At 21.8% G+C, this 27,863-nt stretch overlaps 5 protein-coding genes across 5 annotated transcripts; 3 read left to right on the top strand and 2 right to left on the bottom strand.

The window, feature by feature from the left end:
* Positions 1–873: 873 nt before the first annotated feature.
* PBANKA_0403700 (conserved Plasmodium protein, unknown function) lies at positions 874–3,573 on the bottom strand (the record flags this gene model as incomplete). Its single annotated transcript, XM_034568067.1, has 1 exon — positions 874–3,573. The coding sequence occupies one exon, from the start codon at positions 3,571–3,573 to the stop codon at positions 874–876; it is 2,700 nt and encodes an 899-aa protein (XP_034420094.1).
* Positions 3,574–6,324: 2,751 nt separating this feature from the next.
* PBANKA_0403600 (conserved Plasmodium protein, unknown function) lies at positions 6,325–16,915 on the top strand (the record flags this gene model as incomplete). Its single annotated transcript, XM_034568066.1, has 2 exons — positions 6,325–6,862; positions 7,035–16,915. 2 exons carry the CDS (start codon positions 6,325–6,327, stop codon positions 16,913–16,915), a joined length of 10,419 nt encoding a protein of 3,472 aa, XP_034420093.1.
* An 866-nt stretch (positions 16,916–17,781) lies between these two features.
* Positions 17,782–19,075, top strand: PBANKA_0403500 (elongation factor (EF-TS), putative; the record flags this gene model as incomplete). Its single annotated transcript, XM_034568065.1, has 2 exons — positions 17,782–18,792; positions 18,941–19,075. 2 exons carry the CDS (start codon positions 17,782–17,784, stop codon positions 19,073–19,075), a joined length of 1,146 nt encoding a protein of 381 aa, XP_034420092.1.
* Positions 19,076–20,384: 1,309 nt separating this feature from the next.
* Positions 20,385–20,903, top strand: PBANKA_0403400 (conserved protein, unknown function; the record flags this gene model as incomplete). The annotated part of the gene is made up of 1 exon (XM_034568064.1): positions 20,385–20,903. The coding sequence occupies one exon, from the start codon at positions 20,385–20,387 to the stop codon at positions 20,901–20,903; it is 519 nt and encodes a 172-aa protein (XP_034420091.1).
* Positions 20,904–21,359: 456 nt separating this feature from the next.
* On the bottom strand, positions 21,360–25,466 carry PBANKA_0403300 (conserved Plasmodium membrane protein, unknown function; the record flags this gene model as incomplete). The annotated part of the gene is made up of 1 exon (XM_034568063.1): positions 21,360–25,466. The coding sequence occupies one exon, from the start codon at positions 25,464–25,466 to the stop codon at positions 21,360–21,362; it is 4,107 nt and encodes a 1,368-aa protein (XP_034420090.1).
* Positions 25,467–27,863: the final 2,397 nt, after the last annotated feature.

Here is a 27,863-nt window from a genome sequence, read left to right as displayed (position 1 = left end):
TTGTAAAGATTACTGGCAAAAAAAACATAAATTAGCTCGTTTTATGTGTATACTTGTGTGTGTATGTATAAATTGTGTATACATATATATGAACTTATGTATGCTCTGGGGTGTGTATGTTGTATATACAATATGTATATATTTTTTATACGTTTACACTTACCCATTTATTTATTTATTTATTTATTCATTTTTTAATTAAGCATACTTTATGATTTCGCTAATAAATCATTTTTATTAACATCGTTTTTCCCTTCTTTTTTTGTTATTTTTTTAATCCTTTTATTATACTTGATTTATAATTTTACTTGTCAGTAATTAATTTTTGTTGTATTAATAGAATTAAACTAAGAGTATTTATATTTTTAAAATATATGTTTATACATAAAACATTCAAACAATATTGCACATACATAACAAAAGAGAGCATGGCATTGCGTGAATATGACTTTCCAATTAAACGGATTTACGATTTTCGTTGGTTTTAAAATATTATAATATAAAAGGGTTAAATATGCCAAAATTGGCAAATGAAAAGTAAAATGATAAAAATCTAATTAATAATTTCATTTTGTCCAAAGAATGGATAAAAATTATAAGGGGTGCATCCCATTTTTGTTGTAAAGCAAATAAATCATACACATGACAAATCAACAAATGAGAAAAGTGGACAACATCGTTATAAAAGCAACTAAAAATGAAATAAACAACGAGTAATAAATGGATAAATAAGTGAATAAAAACGAAAAAAAAAAAGACTAAAATAGTAATATGAAATAACACAAGGAACAAAAAAACAAATAATAGGAGTGATAACACAAAATGAAAATAAATGAGGGAAAAAATTTATTCCAGAAAGCTAACTCATGAATATTACTTTTGTGATCTCTTGGAATTAATAAAATCAATTTCTTTGTTGGAAAAGTTGAAAGAGTTATAAATAATTGTAACGTAATCATCAATTTTTATATGTGATGGTATTTGAGATATAAAATTTGAAAGAATATTTTTTTGATACATGACATGTTCATAATTTCCATGTATTGATTCATAATTTTTTACCTGATTTGTTAATGCATTTATTTGTTCTAATAATTTTTTTTTTTCTTTTTTTTCTTCATCTATTAAAATTTCATACGTTTCTAATTTTTTCCTTATTTTTTTATATTCATTAGGGTATATTGGTATTTTGGTGTCTTCTTCATGCTTTATCTTGTTCTTATTGTTTTTTTCAGTTCCAGTTTCTAAATTTTCTCCAGTTCGATTTATGTAATCATGGTGAAATGTGTCAACGCTTTCTGCACCAACGTTACCTTGTTCGTTCATTTCACTTACTGAATTTTTATTAACAGTCAGGGCATAATTTCCATGATTTTTGTTTTCCTGATTATATATGTTCCCCTTTTCAATAATATCATCGGTACTAGATATATCATTAAGGGGATTATCCAATTTTGTTAAGTTTGAACGTAGAGCAGTAGTTTTATCGTCTTTAGGAAAAGTTAATTTTTCTATTTGATAAATTAAATCTTCAATTTTTTCTTGCAATAATTTCTCTTTATTACTATACATTTCTTTAATTTCTGCAATTTTTTTTTGATTTTCTATATCGAATAATTCTTTATATTTTTTTTCTATTTCTACTTTTTCCTTTTTACTTTGTTTTTTTAACGAAGATATAATTACATTTTGTTCTTCTGATAATTCTTTTTCCTTACAAAGTTGTTGATGTATTAGTTTATATTTTTCATTAAGATTATTTAATTCGGTTTTATAATTTTTGATGTCTTGTTCATATTTTAATATTTTATTTTTTAAATCTTGTATTTTGATATTTGTTTCACCTAAACTTTTATAATTTTCACTTGTGTCATTTATTAGTGAATTTACTTTAACTTTATATTCATTGTATTCATTTTCTATATATTTTTTTTCTTCTTCCAATTTTTTTATATTTAAAATCTGCTCATCTTTATATTCCTTTAGCTTTTTTTCAAAATTTTCCTGAACAGGGTCAGGTATTTTTATGTTTTTAAAGTTTTCTTCAAATAAATATTTTGGTATAATAAAATATTCATTATTTTTTTTAAAACATACTAATACCTCTGTATCGATTTTTAATGCTATTAATTCGTCTTGATCACTTATGTCAATGTTTGCAAAACGTCTAGCTTTTTCCATTTCTTCCTTCTTTTCATTTTCTAACATATTTATAATTTTTTCCTTTGCCTTTAATTCCATTTTTATACTTTCATTATTTTTTCTAATTTGCTCAATTTCCATTTCGATACATTCTTTCGTTTTATTTAATAATTCAAATTTTTCTCTTAATTCAGAGTTTAGTTCTTTTTCTTTTTTTATACTACTTTTAAAAACATTCACATCATTTGAATATGCTTCTTTCAAATTTTCTATTTCTAAACTTTTACTTTTTATTTCTTCAATATATTTTTTAATATCTTCTTCATTATTTTTGCATATTATTTTTAGTTCTTCTATTTCTTTTTTATTATTTAATGTATACACTTTAAATTTTGATAAAAGGTGGATTTTTTCCTTCTTCATGTTTTCTACAACATTTTGAAGGCCCTTTATTTGGCTACACAAATCGTCAATATTGTCTTGATTATCATTTTTTATTTCTTCATTTTCCCCATTTCTTTGAGATTTATTATAATCATCACAATTGTCTGTTTCCACTTTAATACTTGTATTTTCCTCTGTTGAACTCATATTAAGAATATCCATTTTTATTTGTTTATTATTTTCCTGGGAATTACAAATATTATGATCAGTTTCATCTTCTGATTCATCATTTGGAGAATTATCATCACTATTGTGTTTATCCGCATTGAGGCTTTCATCAATTATTTCATTTTTGTCAGTATTATCATTGTGTTCATCTTGTGTTTCTTCTTTCGTTGTGTCATCATAATTATATAATTCCTCATTTTTATAATTACTATTTAAATTCTCTTCACTGTTATAAATTGTTTTTTCATTATGATTTACATCTTCTTTTTGTTTATTTTTATCAACATTCTTGCTTGAAGCATTACAATCATCTGCCATTGTATTATGATGCATTGTGGGGATATCTAAATTATCTGCAAAATGATCGGAGGTGCTTTTAAATTTATAATTTGTATTATTTGTAAATTCGTTATATGGTATATCATCTATAGTATTAGGTAGGCTTTCAATGGGGAATGTCAACGGGTTGCATCCCTTTTCTATATTATTACGATATTGTTTATCGTTATAATTTAGTATATTGTTTTCTGAATTTCTATTATTATTATTATAATTAGTAAAATTTTCTTCAATTTTATTTAAATTATTTTCTTCATTATTATTGCTAAAGTCGGTAGGATTATCAAAATTATCATTTAAACTTTTTAAAATTTCATTATTTAAAAAATTATTACTTTTTTTTTTTTCATTCAGGTAGCAATTATTGTAATTATTTTCAAAACTATTTTTTTCTACATTTTCTTTTTCATTATTATTAAGTATGCAACTGTTTTTATTGCAATTTTTTTCACATATTTCATTTTCTTTGATGCAATTCATTCTTTAAGCAGTAGATAATATAGTATATATATTTATATATTTTTTTTTATTTCATGTATTGCCGTTTTATGGAAAAACCTCCCTCTAAATGCCGTTTTAAATGAATTATTTTTAAAAATGACAAAAATTCATGTGAGAAAAAAAATATATATATATATATATATATATGCATACAGGAAAGGATAATATCTGTGAAAATTTGCTTTCCTATTTTTATATATTGATTTATTTTTCAATTTTTTTATAGAAAATAATTTAAAAAAAGGAAAACATAGATATGCTCTGTATAATTAGACATGTGTTTGTATCTGCGAACTCATAAGCAAAAAATATGCATATTTGTTTGTTTATTTATTATTTTAAAATGGCACTAATATAGAAATAAAGGATAAAATTTTGTAGCATATATGTTGCTACTTCCATTATTTTATAATTTTAAAAAAAAAAAAAACGAATTGCGCCTTTCTTTTATGGTAAAAAGATATGTTAAGGTTAGTTGGTTAAACAAATGTATAAATCCATATATATATATATATATGTGCATGTGGGAAGGATATAAATTTATTTTATTTTAAAACAATATGAGCATATTTTCTTCAATTATTATTAATGATATAAAACAAGCGAATGAATAAAATTGAAAACGTGCAATAAAATTTAACTATCCAATATAAAACAACTAAATTAAAAAAGGGAAAAAATAATGGTAACAGTAATAACAATGAATAAAAATAAAATATAAATATAATCAATCGAATAATTAAAGTAAAGGCTGCGAATTAATCTGAATAATAGCAATTAATTTAGAACTATAAAAGTGTCAATAAATGCAGCAATTTTTAAATTGACTATTAATATATATATAATATCACACAAATATATTTGTCTATATATACATATTTTCAATAATGCGTCAATATGCATATATCCATTTATAAGTATTTTTAAATGAACAAACAAAATTTATTTATTTTTTACGCCATCCCATAATAATACCAGTAAAATTAAAAAAGTAAAATTAAGGGGATATAAAATATGCACACATGCATATATGGTATTGTAGAAATAATATAGCTATATATGAAATTTTTATTTAATAAAAAAATATTAACTGTTCAGGTAAAATATTTTATAACAATGTTTTCATGAATACTTTTACGGAATGATACATAAAAATATTCACAAAGAAAAAAAATTATGCAGTGTGCATGGGGAAATATAACAAAATGCATAAAAGTAATTTAAAAGCCTTAACATGACAGGTAATATTGTAAGAAAAAGATGCATTATGTTAGTGGGGATTTATTTTGGCTAATTTATTAGGTTTGCTGTTTGTGAATTTTTTAAGGCAACATTATTACCTTATTATTGTCAATATGATTATTATTTTTATATTTCTCAGATATTAGTTCAGATGATTAACAAATTGTCTTTTTTAACACTCCATTAAATATCTTTTATAATTTTAGTTACGTATTATTTAGAGATAACTGGATGTACATGTTGTCTTTTAAGCATAAACGAAAAAAATAGGAAATTCATAATTCCTAAATTTTATAAAAAAAATGTATTTTTATAGTATTTATAATTTATAAATAAAATAAAACAGTATTCATGTCTACCCTTGTATGAAAATATATTATAAATATGAAAGGTATGTATTGTATAACTTGATGAAAAACATATTTATAATCAAACATTAAAAACAAAGATATACTGAAATATAAATGAAAGATCCATTTCTCTTATATAATTATTTAGCTATATACAAATACATAGACATGGATATATAGTTAAATTTTGTCGATTTTTGTGTTTTTTAAATAATAAATTATATATTATTTTGTTCCTCACTAAATATTTGCACAATTATATAAATATATCTTCAAACTCGAAAAATAGAGAAGTAGATATATCTTATGCATAATTTGATATGCTTTATACTCTGAATTTTTGTGAAAGGCTTAAATAAATTTGCTTTAGCTTTATAAATTTTGAAAGATTATAAAGCTTTTATTTACCTTAATTTATATATTATTTTTCGCGAAAAGAATAATAATATATCTATATGTCTTATCATTAATTTTTAATCCCACTATTTCTCTTCTTTTCCGGCCTTTTAATATGTATATATTCTAAGCTTTCGATATATATTAATAGATCCAATTTAAAATGTATTGCGTTTAGTATATTTTATATCAATTTAATTTCACAAAATGATGTTATTATTTAAATATTTTACTTAAAAGGAATAACTAAACATAAACCAATAATGCACACATTATGTATGTGTATAATTATATGTATATGATAAGTGTAGACACATGTTTTTTTTTTCGGCTTGTAATTATTATGAGTTTATCTTCCCAAGTTTAAAACAGAAAAAGAAAAAAGGCACAAATCTGTGAATGTAATTTTAAAATATTTGAAAATTTAAAATGATACAAAAAATAGATTGTTTTTGTAATGAAAAAAATACAAGCTCTATGAAGGTAATAATAGAGAGCAAATTTTAGGAAATGAAGATTTGCAACATTTTAGCGGAATATATGGATATTATGTTATTCATTTTTAACTGTTTTTTTATTATATATATTTTGTTTTAATTTTACAATATAATTAACAATCTTGATGATTATAATTTTTTTTTAAATAAAAAATATCGCGTATTTATGTATTAAGAATAATGAAATAACCGAAAAAGTATTAACTTATTTTATTTTGTATTTGTTTAGAATTTGTTTAAAAAAAATGAATGAAAATATATGTAACTATCATGGAAATATTAACAATGGGATAGAAAAAAGCTTTTTAATTAACACAAAATTATGTAATGATATAAATCATGCAAATAATTTATATACATCAGACATGTTTGGTAGTAATACTAGGGATTTAGCTTACGAATATAGCAAAAGGTATTCTAACATCCATAATAATAGCAATTCTAATAGTATTATCAACCATATGTTTGATTCCTCAATTAATGAACTGGAATATAGCCAAGCAAATGGGAATCATATATTAACGAATAATTTTATATACCCAAAAAATAACACAAATGAAAATAATTTAAATTATGGGAATAACGTATTTAATACATATCGTTCCAATAATATTCCTTCCAATTATAAAAACAAATTATGTATGCAATGTACATGTTTTAATAAAAATCCTTCTGAAATAAATCTTTTCAATGATGATATAAAAAATGCACACAGTAAAAATAATTACAGCAAGCCATATGATGCTTCCTCTTTGAAGTGTACAATTTGCCCCGGTAACGCAAGTAAATGCAAGGGAAAAAAAGTGAAAAAATAACGAAAAAAATAACGAAAAAATAACGAAAAAATAACGAAAAAATAATGCATAACGAACAGCCATACTAACATAACGTGTGTAGTATTACTATTCCATATGGCGATTAAAAAAAAAAAAAAAATTTTTTTTTCATAATATAGGTACCTACTTAAATGCAAACATAGGCAATACATTAAAGAATTATGGCCCATTAAATGATGGAATAAAAAATGGGAGTATAATTCCGATTATTGCAAATGAATATTTTGCAAGCCATTTAAAACCGAATATTAGTGAAAACATTGATCATAGTTTTTTCCAAACTTATGATCAAAACATAGCACTGAATTTGAATAACACATTAAATCGAAGTGTAAGCCAACCTTCTATTCCGCGTATAAATCAAGGAGTGGAAAACATAAGATCGAATCTGAGTGTTCATTCTATGGGTAATAATAAAATAAATACTAATGATATTTATTTATATCCTAATATTTTAAATAATAATTTGAAGAATAAATTAAATAATAATATTAATCAAGTTGGAACTGATATATATACCAAAATTAATTATGATGCCTTAAATAATAATTGTAATTTTAATAATTATATAAAAGAAGGACAAAATAATCGATTTCTTGACAATTCATTATATCATTCAAATATAAATACTTGCTTATTAAATAATATGTCTGATAATAATCAAAAGAAGATTATGAATGGAAAAAGAGGGAGCGTTATTAATAGCTCCTCTCTCAATTTTCCTCAAAATAATATAATAAATTCAAACATAAATACTAATAATAATACTAATAATCGAAATATAACAAATTCCATAAATAATAACCATATTAACAAAAACACACATGTTCTTGGAAATAATCCAAATGGAGTGATCAAAATAGGAAGTGGCCATGAAATAAATAAAAATAAATCAAGAATATGTATAACTGACCCAACAATAGACATTAATATGAAATATATTAGAAATGTAAAAGAAAATATATTTCCTAATTTAGTTAGAACATATCCAGAAGGAAATATGAATATAATGACATTTGAAAATAAAACAAAACAAAATAATAATTTAACAAAAAATTTATATACATGTAATATAGTAAATAACAACACATATAAAGGAACTAACTTAACTACTGACCCAAGATATAATAATATATATAAAGAATATAATATTGGAAATAACCAAGAGGATATACAAAATATATATAATAAAAATTTGATGGAAAATATTTATAATAATAGTGAATATGAAAAACCTAATATATATAAAATGGGAAATGTAACAAATATCAATCCATTAAATTGTGGAAATATTAGTGGTTTGAATGATCATGAAAATTTTATAAATTATTATATAAACCAAGAATATGAAAATGATGATCAAAGGAATATTATAAAGAATAATTCCAATATTATTAATAAATACAACAATTTAAATAAACAAAAAATGTTAAACAAAAGAAGTAGCAATTATATAGGCCGTGCTAATGATAATAATAATAATAATTTTATTTCTGAAAATAAAAGAGATAATTTAAAAAATGTAAACAATTTTTCTATGAATATAAATAATGATTGTAAAAATAATACGAAATTAAAAAAACATAATCGAAGGGGAAGACCAAGTAGAAATAATATACTACCAAATGAGTTATCTCAAAAGTCTTCAATATTCAATGAAAAAGAAAATGAATCAAATATTAATAATAATCATAATGAAATGAAAATATATCATAATTCAAAAAGTCGTAAAAAAAGAGAATCAACAAACAAAGAAAGTTATAGAAACAGTTTTGAAAAAGAAGATGGAGAAGAAAATGGCGATTCTGGAAATATTAATAGAAAAAGTTATATAAATTATTCAAAAAAAAAAAAAAATACAAATGATCAAAATTCATGTATATCATCAAATGTGTCAATTTCATCTAATTCTTCTTTTTCTTCTGATTCGTCTTTTTTTACTAATGGACTTAATGAAAATGAAAGAAAACGAAAGAGAAATGAAAATGAATCGTTAAATAATAATTTTCATAATAAAAAAAATAAAATGATCGAAATTAAGAAAAAAAGGCCAACTGTTATAGATTTTCTAAATGAAAAATGGAATAGAAATTCTGTAACAGAAAATGTTAGAAGTTATTCGAGGGAATATGAAGAAAATGAACCTCATGAAAATAGTTTGAACACAAATTTAGAAAGTATAGATTCAGAAACAGATATTAATGATAGTGAGATTGAATCATCAGAATGTAATAGTAATGTTATAGAAAATGAAATAAAATTGGGAAATGAAAAAGAAGATAAAAGTGAGTTTTCTGTAACAGATGAAGAATTGACAGAAAATGATGAAGAACAAAATATATATAACAACAAAATTAATCATGTAAAAAAAGAAAAGACTAATAATAGTGATGATGACGATTCATTAAAAAATAGGAGTAATATTGAAAATGTAGCAAAAAATGCGGCGGAAAATGGGGAAAAAGATGTGGCAGCAAATGTTAAGGGAAAAAAACGAAAGGAAATGAATTTACAGAATTATAATAAAATAAAGAAAGAAAATTTATTATTTGAAAAAAAAGAAAAATATAAAATTGATAATAATGAAGGGGAAGGAATAAATGAAAATAAAAATGAAGGTAATAAATTTAAACAAAATGATAACAATTTTGAAAATGAATATAATGATAAAACAAATCGAAATATTAAAAATTTTAGTCAGCATCTAAGGTGTGATGAATCATCAAATGGAGAAAGTAAAGTAGATACATCTATGGATTCAGACTCATTTTATAGTTCTGTATATTTGTCAGAATATTCTTCAGGAGATATAACGAGAACGGATAGCTCAAGTCATAATGACAATACATCTAATATGGATGAAAATGTCGAAATATGCAATAGTCAAACAAATGAATGTCAAAATGACGATTCTGGTATGAATACTAGTAATAATGTATATATAGGCAAAAATGAAAATAGGGAAATCACTAATCGTATAAACGAGAAAGTGAAAAAATATGTAGATAGTAATAAGAGTATTAATAAAATTGAAAATAAAATTGATGAAAAATTTGTTAATATAAATAATATTTTTCTTCGCGTTTGCAGCATAAAAAAAATGATAGAAGAAAACATAATATATGATAATACTGAAATATTAAATGATAATCAGTGTGAAGATGTTTCAAATATATTTTGCAAAAATGTAATTGATACTATAAGATGTTATAAAAATTATTTAGAAAATGAGGTAGACAATAATTGTTGTTTAGTAAAAGATGATAATTATATTTATACAAATTTAAAAAATTTAAAATATATAAATAAAGAATTAATATTAAATAAATTAAAATTAATATTTCTTTATAAAGGAATAAATATTTATGAATGTATAATTTTGTTTTCTTATTTGTTTTATAAAAAATCAAAATATTTAGATTTTAACAAAGTATATTTATATAACACCATGAAAAAGTTATCCCCATGCTTATGGGAATTAAACAAGAAATGTAATGATATTGAAATGAAAACATTATTTTTTTTTATAAGCAAAATATTTATTTTTCATGATTATTTTATTTTTAGAATTAATATATTTTTTTTTAATTGGTTTATATTACATTTATATAAAATCAAATTGAAGAATACATCATATTTAGAAGACATAAATATATTGATAAATATAATGACTGGTTTTTTATCAAATAAAAAATTTTTAAATTACTCTATATTATTTGTAATAAATATAGTCCTTCATAAAAATAATGGAAAATCATTATATACAGGATTAAACTATCCATATGTCTGTGCATTGTATTTACACTTTTTTTCAAAGATAATATGCTTATCAAACCAACTTAGAAAATTTGTTAAATTATATGAGCGAATGCTCAAAAACACTAACTTATTTATTTCAAAATTAAAACAAGAAAATGATAATATGAAAAATACCCCCAATACAAATGCTAACAAAAAAATTCAGTTTAGTTTTATTGATGATGGAATAGATAATATGAACAAAGAAAAGACTAACAAATTATATAATGTAAGTATGAACGTTATAAGAAATAAAAGAAAATCTCAAAATATACAAAATAGTAATTCCAAAATTCAAGGAACTGAAAAAATATTTTCTCCTAGACAAGATTTAATCATTCTTTATATACTATATATGGCTAATAGTAACTATTGTATATATGTGAATATAATTAGGCATATATTTCCAAATATAATAAATTTAAAAGTAACTTATAACTTTTCAAAATTAAAAGTAAAGAGTCGATATTTTTATAAAAAAATTATTAGATCTTTAAATCATGCAAAAAAATATTTGAAACAATTAAGTAAGAGAAATAAAAGGGGGAGACGAAAAAAATGTGAAGAAGCAGATTTAAAAAAAGATGAAAAAATATTAAAAAAAAAAAAAAAAAAAAAAAATGATATAAATTATTCTCAGAAAAATCTCTATAATTCTTATGATAAATTTACAAATGAAAATTATTCTTTTATTTATATATTTATTGGATTGTTGATTGAACAAATTTCTTTTAATTTTAATGAAAATATATCCTTATATTTTCAAAATGAGAAAATACAAAATATTTATAAAAATTTATTTTTGCAATTTAAGGGTTATACAGATATTACATTTAAGTATATCAAATTTTATTCTATAAATTTGATTAAAAAATATAAAAATATTTGGTTACGAAATGTGTTTAAAATTGTTAATTTAAAGAATAATGGGACAGGATTAGATGATTATTTTTTGGAAAATCCTTTAGTAGATAATACAAGAATATGTCTTGCTCAACAAAATTGTTTTATCAATCCAAAAGATAGCAAAATAAACTATGATTTTATGTTGAAAACAGATGATCAATTTAAAAATTTTGGTGATAATTATGATAAAAATAGTGATATTGCATCTCATAGTACACTTACAAAAGATGACGATACAGAATATTTGGAACAGTGTGATGAAAATAATAATTCATGTCTTTTAAAAAAAAAAAAATCATCTCTACTTTCAAATTTTTCTAAAAAAAATAAAAAAGGCTATTATTTTATGAATAAAAGTTTTGTGAATAGCACTTTTTATATATTGTCTAAATGCTTGAAAACTTTTAAGAGAAGTAATATATTTAGTATAGTATTCGATTTATTATTTTTAAGTTTTATACATCAAATAAAAAAGGAAGAATTAGCATCTTTTCTATGTTACACATTTTCAAACGATTACGAATTAAGTGAAATCATTATAAGCATATTAATTCGACTTGATACAACTCGGTTATATTTACAAAACATTTACTTTTTGAATTATTTTTTGAAGAGAGGTGAAATTATGACACGAAATGGGTGTAGTATAGACAGCAAGTATTACAATTGCATTAATTTGAAAGATGTCGAGATAAGTTTAGCGGACATATATTCTTTTTATTTTTCTCAGTGCACCAAAGGAAGCAAAAATGAAAAGATAAAAAATGAAGTAACCAACCAAATAAACTATTTTGATAAGCGATTGTACACAAAACCATGCAAATGTATGTTTTTGTCATATTTAATATTTTTTTCTTTAATTTTTAAAAATTTTAAAATGTATTTTATGCATTTCACTAAATTTTCATACACCCTAAAAAAGAAAGAGAAATCTAAACATGAAATAAAAAATGATGACGCAAATATAAAGGAAATCACTTATACCAAAAATGAGCAAAACAATAACAATAATAAATCATTTAGTGAAGAAAACAAATATATATACATGATGATAAATAATGGAAAAATTTTAATCGACCCAATAATGTCTTATAATTACATTGATGACAGTTGTTACCATATTATATCTTCCCCATTTGACAATTGGAATATGTATGACTTGTTTACAAATCGGACTAAATATTTTAAGCTGGATAATTGTGAAATATATGATGAAAATTATGTGTGTGTAGAAAATGTAAAAATAGATAGCGATACAGAAAAAAAATATGAAATGATAAAAAAAAAAAATTGGAAAGATAGCTATTTAGAGAATGGTGAGCCAAAGACTGAAAAACTTGGTAAAAAACATGAAGCTATTAATGATTTGAATAAAAATTGGAAAGAAATAGAAAATAGAGAATTAAATCTTGAGGAAATAATGATGATTATGTACAAATATGATTTAATTGTGTGTGAACATGTTTTAGTTTCTTATTTTTCAATCGATAAAAAAAAAAAAAAAAATATGATTTGTACAGGAATTTTGAAAAAAAAAAAAAATAATAATAATAATAAAAGCTATATAGAACAGGAGCTTAGTAATGTAATAATTAATAAACATAACAAAATTGATAATTTATATTTTTTCAAAGAAGATTTGGCTTATCATATTTTACACGAATTGTATAAATACAAGTCAGGATATGGCAATATAGAAATAGGAAATATACTTTTAAAAATAAACGGAAAAATTTTTAAGGAAAATGTTGAAAATAAAATTGAGTTTAATAAAAAAAAACGTAGAAGGAAAAAAAGAAAACAAGGTATTTCAGAAGGAGAAAATAAAAATGATATAATAAATTGTAATATTGATATGGTTGAACGAGATCAACGAGAAATAATATACGAAAAATATTTACATGAAATGAATAATATAATGAAATGGAATAAAAATAATATAGAATATAATAATAAAAAAAAAAAAAACATCAATTTAAAGAGACGAAGAAATAAATACACCAATATTATTATAGATATATATCCATTAGTTTTCCTTTCATTAGTTAAGTTGTTAAATGGTGTAATAATTATAAATGATGATGTAAAAAAAAAGTCTTTTGACGTAAAAAATGAGATTTTCCCAGTTAATCTTAGTATATGTATAGATTTTAATAAAAATGAAGAAATTTTTAAAATACACGATGCTGAAATAAAAAAATATGACAAAAATGGAGAATCAAAATATCTTTTTATGAAAACATGTCTTTGCAATGAAGGCATTACAGGAACAAAGATAAACTATCAGAATGTTGTGAATAGAAAAAATAAACATAGTCAATTTGATAATGAACTGAATAGAATGATAGTAGACAGAAATGAAGGAACAACCCCAATTTACCCAAATGAAATAACTCAAAAATATTTAATTTACAAAGAAAAAGGAAAAGGAATGTATCTAAACTTAATTGTTAAACTTCTATATAAAGAAATAAAATCTGACTTTTTTCTTGTTCAAGAATATTTTGATGAAAAAATATACATTTATAGAAGTTTGCTAATTATGTTAATTTTGAAATACTTATCTTTTGGCTATGGCTTATTTTATTTAAAAAAAAAATTTCTTTTTTTTTTCATTCAAAGAGTATTTAGATTATTATGTTTTCGTTTAATGTCCCTTTTTTTATCAAATATTCATCTAAGCAAGTTGACTAGCGAAATAATTATTATTGACGAATCCCTTTTAGTTAGCTCTTATATTTCTCAGTTGAAAAAAAAAAAAAAAAATCAAATAATAAGAGAAGAAGAAAAGCAAATTAAAAAAAATAATAAAAATAATGATTTTCTGCGAAATAAGTCATATAATATGTATAAAAATTATTCAGAAAATTTTTTTTTCAATTGGAATTTTGTTGACGATGTAAAACATTTAGGAGAAGCCAATGAAGATGATGAAGATGAAGAAGATGAAGAAGAGGAAGAAGATGATGACTTGGAAAACGATTTAACAGATGAGTTGAGCAAACTTAATGGGCAAAGTGAGGAGGAAGAAATAAGTTTTGAAGGAAATAAACTTAGAGGAAATATGGAAAGGAAAAGAAATAAAGAAAATGAAGGAAAAGAGACACGGGAAAGAGATAAGAAAGATTGTAAAAATTATCAAGGATGTAATTACACATGTAACTGTAAATTGAATAAAAATAAAAAGAAAAAACATATAATATACAAACCATTTGTAGCATTTGGGAGTTTGGTAATGACAAAAAAAGAAGTGTTAGATTTAGGATTGTTAAAAAAAGATGAAATAAAAAAAAAGGAAAAAATATATATAAATAAAAGTATATTAAAAAATAAGCAAAAAATAAAAAATTCCAATTTTAATAGTGGAATAAATTTAAATATAGAAGAAAATAAAGAAAGCATAAACATGTCAATTATATCATTATTAGCTTTGATGAGCACATTAAAGAAAAATGGAAATACAAATATGATAATAAATTTTTATTTAAATTTATTGATTGAAAAATTTTTAGAAAAAAAAAAATATATACATATAGATGATAGCTATTTAATAAATAGCTATAATGTAAACTTGGTAAATCCATTGAATATTGAAATTAAGAGGTATTTTTATATATATGAAAATAATTCAATAAAAAAAAAAAAAGAATTGATAAGTAATGGATATAAGTTTTATTCATCTGCTTGTACGTTAAATACTTTTCAAATAATATTTTTCGAAGTTTTAAAAACATATTTAAGTTTTAATAATAGTAATTATCTCGGGGCATTGATATCAAAAATAGGGCGATTAAATAATATATATAGTGATAAAAATATTCATTTTAAAATTAAAATAAATAGATTGTTATGTAATAAATTACACACATTAATGTTGGAGCAGTTAATGAATATGAAGTTGAATAAAATAGTTACAACAAATAAAATATCAGTGTGTAAATTTTTTTTTATTTCTCTATTAGATGAAAATGAAAATCCAAATTTCTTTTTAAACATACCATATCAAAACAGACGAAATACATCTATAATATCAAAAGAAATGCAGATATATAATCTTCAAGTTAAATGTGATAATTTATCAGTTACAGAACAGTGGCACCATAAACAGCTAACATTGAAAAATGAAAATTATATATCACCTTGTATGGATGTAGAATTTGAGAAAAATAATAATTATTGTAAAATGAAACAAATACCATCTACATCAACTGTGGAACCAATCAGAGACAATTCTAAATCTGAGACTTTAGAGAAATATGAAAAACATGATTTTAGTATGAATAATATAATGGATAAAGATGGTACAGAAAATTATAAAACAGATTTATGCAGGATTCAAAACGAAAAGGAAATAATAAAAGGTAGTGGGGAATATAAAAGAAAAGAAAATGTGAAAAGAATATGTCTGAGTCAGTATAACAACAATAATAATAACAATAGTAGTAATGATAATACTATTCTAAATTCGAATGAAAAAGGAAGAGTTACCAATATAAGGATTGTATATAACCAAATGTGTAACATTGGTTATAAAGATGAAGGAAGCAGCATGCGAATGGTTAAGAACACACTTATATATATGAAGGAAAATGATATTAACAAATTGATTGATAGTTTTGAAAAATTAAATAAAACAATATATGAATGTAGTATATATATTTATAAAAATATATTTGTTAAAGGGAAACCTCAAGATGTAATAAATAAACAGATTTCATCTATTTATTTATGGTTTCAAAATTTTATGAATTTGTTAAAATATGAAAAATCAGTTATACATCAATTATATAATAAATATCAAGGGACTGGTATTTACATAAAAAAAAATAATATTTTAAATAGTCATGTTATAAAAATTAATTCAAATATATTAAATGAAATTGAAGAAATGAAAAAAAATATAAAACCTTACTTACCAATTATAGAAAAAAACTATTTATCAATTAAATTAAAAGACAATGATAAAAATGCGAAAAAACGTGATAACCCTATCGAATCAAATTTTAAACAAAATGAAATAGAAGAAGAATATCAAATAAATCCACCATATAATAAAAAACAAGAAAGTTATATTGAAGACTATAATGAAGACTATACTGAATTGAATTCCTTTATCGATTTTAATATGGATAAATCATCTGGTATATTATTAGAAGGGAAACAAAAAAATGATATAATTCACAGTAATAATAAAGAGTTAGAAGACGCTGTCAATTCGGGTACTTTTGGTATTCATAGATTAAATGAATATAAAGTTGATGAAGATTGGTTGACATATATCAGATCATTGATATAGTGTCGTTTGATAGAGGATTAGTTCAACATATTTAATTATAATGTTGAACAGGAGGGGTGAAATTGAAAAGTTATGAACGAAATAAAGTTTCTGGGTATGTTTCCCTCATACACAATATATATAGCTTTATATTTTGATGATATATTTTTCTGAATAGTGCATACCCTCACAATAATATTCTTTAAATAAACATTGATACATATTTATATAAATATGTATACATTTTTTTTGTAATAATAAATTAAAAGATTTTTGTGGATTCAATTTTGTGAATGAACACGTACATAATATATACATGATTGATTGAATATATCCATACACTAATAAATATGTACATATATTTATATACATGTTTAAATATTAACAATGGGTTTGATATGTACGTGTGTTTTCCGTTTGCTTAATCACACTGTGAACTCATATATTTGTTTATTTTTTTATTTATAATATTTTTTAGTTGCGCATTTTGCGCTTAAATATTAAAAAACTGCAAATAAAATTTATTTTTAAAATGGTACTAGCACAATTCCTTTAATAATATTTTTTCCATTTTATCAAATTTTTATTTTAATACTTTTTTTGTATAATGGAAATTTAAATATTTTGCTAGGAAAACAAATTAATTGTACTGAGGTATAGTTTAAGAAAAGGGTAGTATGTTATTAAAAAAATATTCAGAATATATACAAAGATAGCATATATAGTTGTGGCTTAGGAAAGGTGGGTTTGTGAATGGATATGGGTTGATCATATAACTAGGGGGAATAAAAAAGTTTGTGCTTTTTGTATATATTTATTTATTTTCTCGTTTTTTGAATTTTGATGCTTTGATTAATACCCCACAAAACGTTGAGTAAACTGATGAAATGAGATATTCCCTATTTTTTGAATTTTTTTTTGTTTTTGTTTTGACGTGTTCTTTACATATAATATGCTATAAGAGAACGAGCAGCTTAAACTTAATAACGGGTATTAAACAAATAAAAAATAAAAATATTCATAAAAGAAATCGGTTATATTCTTCGAATGAAAACCTAAAACGATTAAAATATATCAGAGAGGTTACTAATGCAAGTATCCAAGTGTGCAATAATGCATTAAAAGAGTGTAATAACGATGTTGATAAGGCTATAGAACTTGTTAGAAAAAATACAAAAAATGGGACCTTTATATCTACAAGTGTTAAAACACAAAAAGAAGGATTGATATGTTCAGAAATTATGGATGATAAAATTGTTTTAATTGAATTGTTAACAGATTCGGATTTTGTAGCTCGAAATAACAAATTTGTTACTTTCCTTAAAAATATATCAAAACTTTGTTTACATAATGAGATTATTCCATCAAATGTTGATACAAATGATTCAGTAGAAAATTATGATACATCTTTAGTCGCTATTGATAAGATCATGCAATCGCCATATACAAATTTTGATGGTGAAATTAATGGAACTGTTTCTGAAGAATTAAATTATTTGAGAAATATATTTCGTGAAGATATAAAGATTGGACGATTTTCAAAATATGTCAAACAAAATGAAAACGAATTTTTACATTTTTATATTCATAATATAGTTGATGGAAATAATGTTGGACTATCTGGCGTCATGCTAGTTATAGAAATAGACAATTTAAATGAAAACTTAAAAACAAAAGAAAAAAATATAATTAACTTTGCAAATGATTTATGTATGCATATAATATCAGCAAAGCCTGTTAGTGTCTCGATTGATAAAGTAAATAAAAATGTTGTAAAAAAAGAAATGGATATTATTCGAGATTCGTTAAAAGATTTAAATAAACCTGAAAATATTATTACAAATATGATCAATGGCAAAATGAGAAAATTTTACAACACTGTAGTATTGCTCGAGCAGGTAAGTTTAATTAGTCCCCCCAAAAAATAATAAAATTATTAGCTAGCTGGAATTTTTTTTTTTTCGTTGACTAGCTATTGTGTGTGTATATTTTTTATTTATTAATTTCGATCAAATCATTTTTTTTTTTGCTATTCATTTTTTATAGGAATATATGCTCGATGATACGAAGCGAAAAGTATCACAAGTTATTAAAGATGTTTCAAAAAATAATGATTTGACAATAAATGTAAAGCATTTTGATAATTTTATAGTCGGGGAAAAAAACATTTTAGTGAGATAAATATGTTACGCAATTTATTACAACTGCACACAACATTAGGTGTATATATATGCATTTTCATCTGTATTTTTTTCGATGTTTTAGTAAAAATTGTTTAGTTTTTTATTAATTTGTTTTATTTTAAAAATATACACTGAATTTGCTTGGCAAAGGTATTGTTATATATAAGTAGTATGCATGTAATAAGCATAATATTTTCTTAAATGTGTCTTATATTGTAAAACATCTCGTCAAAAATAATTGAATTAATTAATAAATATAAATATTTATATAAACCTTTCTGTTTTTAAGGAAAAAAAAATATGTATATATAATATGTCTTCCTTGTTCAAAGACTGAAAAATAAATATACGGCATGCTATCATATGGTTAGTGCGCCAATATGAAGCTTGGTAGGGGAAAGTATAAAGCACAAAAATGTAAACTTTTATTATGTATAAATTTTTACATTATTCTTGTTTATAATAAAAAAAAATCTATATTTGTAAATATTCGGGGGCAAAGGATAATCATTAAACAAAAGTATCTAAATATGAACGATACATTTCTTATATGTTATTTGTGGTATAAACTTGTTCAATTTTTTGCGTATAAAAAACCAATTAATGAAAGAATAAATGAATATATAATTTATATAAATATATTTTTATTCTTATTTAATATTTAAAAAAATGTAGAAAATAATTTTTTGAAATTGAAACAATACGCATTATTTTCCCTCTTCTCTTTTTATTTTGTTTTCACTGCAAATCGGAGAGAATAATTATCATATTTATATACCACATAATTTTTATATTTTTTTCTAAGCATTAATTTTTTGTAAAAAAAATAAAATAAAATTTTCATATTTTTGGAATATTTAATAATTATATTTTTCTAATAAAACATAAGGTATCAATCGTTGTAATTAACGAATAAATATGTTTGAATTTGATGAATAAACAAGTTTATATATCATAAGCATTATTTAAAAATAACATAAATAATATGGGGTTATTATTTTTGTGAAAAAATTCAAATTGGAAAGTATATTTCTGAATAAACGATTATTTGAAAATCTATATGGGTAAATTTATTGCATCCTTTAGCTTATTTATTTTTTCAAACAATCCAATTAAGATATACTAAAAACGTGAATATTTTTAGCAAAAATTACATTGTATTTATGAATGCTTCAATAGAAGTTTTGATATATGGATATGTGAACATATAGACAAGGAAAAGGAGCTATTATTGATATATCGACATTTTTCTTTTTCATATTTGTTTCCTTGAGTGATGAAAATGGATAATTTTATTAATACACAGAATGAGTGAACAAATATTTTTTGATAACTTCCCTTTAACCTTTTTGAATGAGGAAATAAATAATGAAGAGTATGAAGATATTAATGAAAAAAATTATCGAGAAAAAATAAAAAAAATAATTGAAGAATTAAAGCTATTAAAAATAGAAATAAGTGAAAAACATGGGATCAGAATCACATTGGAAGAAAAATTATCAATGTTAGAAAACGAAGAAAAAATGAAAGAAAATAATATGAAATATATTATGAACTTTAATGAAAATAATATATATGAAAGAGAAATAATAAACTATAGGAATAGTTTAGAGACTATAAAAAAGCAAATAAAAAATAGTAACTGTAAAATTAAGCTATTACTAGAAAAGGAATTCAAAGTTCGAAAAAAACTCCAAACACGATATATGAATTTGTATGATTTATTAAATAGCCGTATTCAGTATATAATCAACGATTATATGAAACATAGAAAATGTGCATGTGCAATATATGGATATAAGCAGGAAAACAAAGACAACCTTTGACTAATCTCCAAAAATTATGAAAAAAAAATGAATAAGCTATAAAACAAATATCGATAGCGACCTGAATACAACATCGCGAACAAGCTGCAGATTCTATAGAAACAATTCTATTTTTTACTTTCATTTTTTTGTTAAGAATAAGCTATTTGTAATTTATTTTATTTTTTCATTAGTTTATACATTTAATTAGTATTTCGTAAAGGCAATTTTTATTCAACACTTTGTCTTATGAAATACAAAATTTTTTAATTAACTTTACAACTTAGTTTTTTTTGTTTTAATCATGTATGTCAAACAGCTTTTGTTACACCCACAAATTAAAAATAAAACTGAAACAGAATCATGCAAAATAATAAACAAAATATAATATATATATATGAGTGAATTTTCAGCGGAATAATGTAGAATTACATGAAGAAAATAAATTATATACAAAAAGAAAATATATAGATAATTTTATTTTTTTAAAAAGACATATTTTAACATTTTGTATGTTTTTTTTAACAAATAAAAAACATATTTATGTTCACATAAGAATAAAATAAAATAATGTGAAAACAGAAATTTTAAAAAAAATATTTTTTTTTTTATAATTTTTTTGGATAAAAAGGAATAATTTTTTAAGACATAAAATAAAGTGAAATTGTTTTTTTTCATAATTTTAAAAAATATATATATATCTCTATAAATTTTATAAAAAAAAGGAAACAAATTTTTAAAATAATATTGATAATTATTTGTTTCGATATGTGTAATAACCAAATTATTTAGTATGCTATTTCGAGTTGTATAACTAAAGTGATTATTTTCGAAAATGTTTTTTTTCACACATTTTATTATGTTATTATATTTCCCAATACTACAATTATTTATATTATTGAAACTTTTATTATTTATAATATTTTGTGTAAATAATTTATCATTATTTCTTTCATTGCTATTGTAAAACGATATACTCTTTTCAGCAATACCATATTTTTTAAACATTCTATATATATATAATGAATGCTCATAAATTAAATTGATTATAGATTTAAAAAATATTGAATAATAACCTTTTGTTTGGCTAGTTATGTTTTGTCTAAATTTTTTTTTGCTCACTTTTGTTTGTTCATCTTTTTTTTGCCTACTTTTTTTTTCCCCCAGTTTTTTATGAGCATTTAAAATTGTTGTACTAATGTCTGTGTGTAAATTATATATATCAATGGACAAAATGTAGAAATTGATAGTTATCCATTTTTTTTTTTTTTTTTTTTTTTTTTTTCCTTGGTAAAAATAAAATGGCTTGTCGCCACTTAAATAAAATTTAAATACTTTATTGATTTGTTTTATAATAGTATGTCTTTTATTTTGTCTTTTTTTACCTTCAAATTTTGCCCTAAAATTTGTGTAACATTTTTTGAAAAACTTTAGTTGATTAATATAATGAATGTCTAATTTGAAAAAAAAATTGAAAATTATTTTATCTGAATTTTTATTTTTTTTTATCTCATTTTTGGCTTGGTGATAAGAACAATATATGTGTGGTTCTTCATTTATATTTGTGTAATTTTTTTTTTTTTCCCAAAATAATAGTGGCAAAATTAAATTATAAAATAACTCAAGAAATACCAAATTGCAATTGCGCATACAATATAAAACACTTCTTAATCCGGTAGCATAAAAATGTAAATACCACAATTCCCCATAATAAGCACTTAATAGTTGAATAATATTTTTTGAGAATTTTTCGTAATTTTTTAAAAACAAGCTTATTTTTTTAAACAAAAAAAGGGATGTTGAAATAATGATATTTTTGCTTATATTGTTGTCATTTTTGATTAAATAAAAGTCTAAATAAATATTTTTTACATGTATATATTCTGGACTTTTATTTGCACACTTGTGTGTATTTTCTCTTTGATCATTCTTAAATAAAAGGGCATTTTTTAATTTTTCAGTTTTGTGAGAAAATTTATTTCTACAATTAATACAAAAAGAAAAATAAAAAAGGTCAGCAATATTATAGCTTTGAATGAGTGGGTTGTCTTTTTTATCAACGCTGGGATAAAATGATAACAAATAAGTATCGTAGGATTTGAATTTTTTTTTTATTTTTGTGTCTTGATAACTAATACTTTCAGTATTTGTATAATTTGTACAATTTTTATAACCATTTATATGGTTACTTATTTTTTTTTTGCAATACAAACATCCTTTCTGAACAATAGGGAAGCTACAATTGTATACGAAGATATTTTTTCGTATTATTACAACAAAATAATTTCTTAAATAAGCAATAATATCTTGATATAAATTTTTTATGCAAAATAAAAGATAGGAATTATGAATTGCATAATAATAAATATTTTTGCACAAAATATTTTTATAATTTTTGGGGATTATTTTATTTTTTAAAAACATAGTTTCCTCAGAGGGAAAAAAATAAAAGCTGTTGTAAAAAATAAAAATGTGTGAAGCTGCCATATAATTATATGTTTTTTTCTCCAAAATTTTAAAAAACAAATTTAAATTTTTCTTTATATATTTAAAATTTTTTTTATTAAAATAAGTAAGTGTATTTTTTTCGTTCTTTTTATGTTTACACTTTTTTTCAATTATATGTTTACGGTTGTGAGAAGAGTGTTTATAGAATAGCAATGGCTTAATAATTCGCTGTCCTTTTAAGTATGTTTTTTGTTTTTTCCATATTCCTTTTTGTATTCTTCGGTAATTATTAATGTTGCCAAACGAATCGTTTTGAAAACTTTCAATTTCAGAATAATTTTTCACAATGCCTTTCTTAATCTCTTTTTTTACATTATTTGTGCATATAAAATATTGAGGTAAGAAAATGTTCATATCCTCACGTTTCCCTTCATACATGTAAGTAAGATATATATACTTCTTTATACATTTTTGTATGTATATATAAAAAAGCATATTTTTCACATTCCATAAATATTGATTACTGGGATCGATTTCTATCAATTGATTTACAAAATAATTTATTTTATCATGAAGTTTCGAATCCCCACTTTTTAAAAGAATTATAATAAATAAAAAGTATAAGTTATAATAATTGTTATTGAGTATAAGGCATATATATGCACATGTTATTGTAAAGATAATATATTTTTCATTTTTGTCTTTAGTATTATTGCTAGCATATTTATTTATATCTTTTATTTTACATTTGCATTCCCTTTTATACAACAATCTATAAAAGTTTGTTTCAGAGTATTCACTGCACATTTGAAAAGACAAAGATTTTATATTTTTATATTTATTTATTGATTTTAATATTTGAAAATATTGCGAAAGAATAGGTATATTCATTATACGCATTTGCTCATAATTACGACAAACAAACTTAAAATAAAAGAGGGTTAAATATTTTTTAAAAAATGTAGGGCAATCAATAATTTTTCTTGAAATTGTCTTAATAAATTTGCACTTATGAAATGTTTTTATCAATAAAATGTTAAATATTATATTTGATTTTTTTATATTTTTTATGTAACTTATTAATGGAATATAGTTACTAAATAAGGAATTCTTTTTTGTTCTGATAAAACTTAAAGGGACATTATTCGCTTTTGTAAATACTAAATGAGGTTTTTCATATATTTTATAATTTATTCTTTTTAAATAATCTAAGCATATTTTACTTAAAAATAATAAAGACTTTTTACATAAAACAATAATTTTTTTTTTTTTTTTTTTTTTTTTTTCTCCACACACATGATCATGTCCTATTTGTTCTTTTCCATTTTTATTTTCGTTTTCAACAACATTTGTGTTATATTGTTCATCAAATATATATACATGATGTAAATGATTGTCTACTAACTTATTTATAGAACTATATTTTATGTTTTGAAAATATCCATTATTAATATATTCATAAAAAATCTCTCCATCAGAAAATGAGGTATTTTGTTTTTGACTTTTTTTTATAATTATGTATTTTTTGTCTTGTTTTTTTTCACCACCCTTTTTCTTACATACTGACTTTTTCGTAAACAATAAAAGAAGCAAAAATAAAAATAACGGTTTGTCTTTTGTTTTGATAATTTTATTTTCGAAATGTAACAATGCTATGATATATGTTCCAAATACATGAAATAAATCATTGATTTGTTTATCAGTTTTTTTTTCAAGTTTCTTTTCAGTATTATTTTCCGACGTGTAATAATGATGAAGTATTTTCAAAAGATTGACATTCCATTTGGCTAGATAGCTATTTTTTTTTTTTTTTTTTTTTATTTCACAATATTTTTGAAAATTTGTTTTATTATTTTTTTTAGTTTTTTCCCCTAATATAATACGCGAGAAAAATGTCACTAAATGTTTGTTTTCATAATCTACAATAAAATCGAAATTTATCAAGTTTGAAAAAATTAAATTATTTAAACTTAATTCGCTACAAGAACATATCTCAATGTTATAATTATTTGAATGAGTAGAGAAAAATGTTTTAATATATCTCTTAAAAGTGTAATAAATTAAAATATTTTCGAAAACGGAATAATATTTTCCCTTATCCAACGTCAAGTGTAGATATCTTTCAAAGTCTATCATGGTTTTGTATGGATATTCTTTAAGGATGTGTTAAGTTGCTTTTCTATGAGTATTTGCACATACATATTAGTTTAGTTATTATTGTCCTTATAAAAATATGTATGTATATTATTAAATATACATATGAGGTTGGAGAAAGGGAATATTATAGAGATGGAATCAAACTATTCCATGGGAATTATTTCCAAAAAATTGCCTTTTAGCCAACATTGGTAAGGAGAATATTCAATTAAAAAATCATAAAAAAAATAAATAAAATAAAGTAAAATAAAATAGCGAAAAAATATATTAATAAAATTTCCGGCTTAAGCGCAAAAAAATCGGGAATGCAATGAGACTATCCCTAAGGGAAGTTTAAAAATTAAACAATACTTATTGTTAGAATAATTTTTAATTAATTTATATATTTTTTTTTGTTTACAAAATTAACAATAAAAAAAAAATGAATTAGAGGTATTTGAAAAAATATATTGCCCTATTCTCATATTTACCACAATTATATAAACCACTATTGAAAATACGTATGTATAAAATGGAAAAATAATTCAATATAAAACATAAAAATATAGTCTCAACAAATTATATCCATACATATATATATATATATATATATATATAAATATTATTTAAATGTGTAATATATGAAAATAATGAATGAGGTATGTAAATTAGGGAGCAAGCCAAGTATTAAATAACACATAAAAAGAATATATCTATAAATATTTTACTTGAATTTCCCCCGTTGTTTATGCTCGTTATAATCAATATTTTTTAGTATTAAAATAATATTACTAAACTTGTAATTTTTTTTGATTATTTATATTATTGTAAAAAAAAAGAAGAAATGTGAGTAAATTAAAAAGAGACAAACCAACCTTAGGAACTAATATTTGATATGTTCATAAAAGAATTAAACTGTTGAGAAATTTGTTTATTTTTTTGACCCACTAAATTTTAAATCTTCATTATCTTTTCAATTCCTCTTTCAATCTGTACATATTTATTCTCATTTTTAACTGTTTTTTATAGTATAAAAAGTATATATTGTTTCATTATGTTTCATATATATTTAAATGTCTGAAGACTTATTTTATGCAAGCATATACATAAAAGGGAATATGGAATATACTAGCATATACTCCCTGATATATTTGTTTTAATAAAATGCATTTACAAGCATCCTCAATTTTACAATTCTTTTTTATTTCTCTATTTATATATATGTGAATGTCCGTTTTAATATAAACAATATATTATAAATTGTATATTATATCCGTTGGTACAAATCGTGCATTTTGTGTCCTCATGTTGCATAAAAATAGCTAATTTCATAAACCAATTTATTATGATTGTTCATAAAAAAAAATATATTTATCTAGATTAATAACTTGGGTTTTTGCAAACTTTACCAAATGAAAAATAACTATAATTTTTATTTAAATAATTATATCATAAATTATTCTTTACATGTATAGAAATGCATATACACAAATTAGTAAATATGAGCACGCTTTTACTTTGTCCAGGTATTATGCTCTTATTTTTAGCATATATATATTTATTTATTTATTTATATTTGTGTGTATATTCCCCTACGTGACAAATATGCAAGATGGTTATATTTTGTGCAATGCTAAAATGGGGCTATATGCACATAAGAGTTGTTCTATCATGTAGTGTGCTGCCCTTAAAAGATAAAAATAATTATATTTTTTTTAATTCGAGTTTTTTTAAAATTATAATAATTTTTCACCATAGACAAATGAAAAAATGCTGAAAACATGCATATATATGTATAAACTTTTTTTAAAATATAAAAAATAATTATAATAAGTGATATTATATATATCTGTGGCTATATATATTAGCCTGTATATATGTGTGCATATATATTTCTTTTTCACCCTCAAGTTGGGTAAAAATAATTAACAAGTATAAAATTGTTGAGTAATGTTTATGCATGCATATATTTATTATTTGTTTATAATTAAAATAAAAAAGGTACCAAATATTATATGCATATTTTTATATTGACATGCATATGTGTTGGTTGTAATTGAGGAATATAAGGTTGCGTTATGGAAAATATAAATAATATAATAATTTGCATGCAGTTTTTTATCAATAAAGAGAAGATCAGGGCTTGTTGTAAGATATAATATAATTCTGCATGCACCTTTTTTTATTTCTATATCATGAGCTTATTGGAATATGTTCTGCATTAACAATATATCAACATATTTATATATATATATAAAGCTATAAATCGTTATATTTTCATTCCAAAATATGTTTTAAATTAAATAAAAAATAATTGATATACAATTAAAAAATATATAACACATATTTATATAATATTTTATTTATTTTATTTTTTCTACAATTGTATATATGTAA

This window comes from Plasmodium berghei (assembly GCF_900002375.2).
Source record: "Plasmodium berghei ANKA genome assembly, chromosome: 4".
In the NCBI taxonomy this organism is placed as follows: Eukaryota; Apicomplexa; class Aconoidasida; order Haemosporida; family Plasmodiidae; genus Plasmodium; species Plasmodium berghei.
The sequence above is the reverse complement of the archived record's forward strand: the minus strand, read 5'-3'. Positions and strand labels throughout refer to the sequence as shown.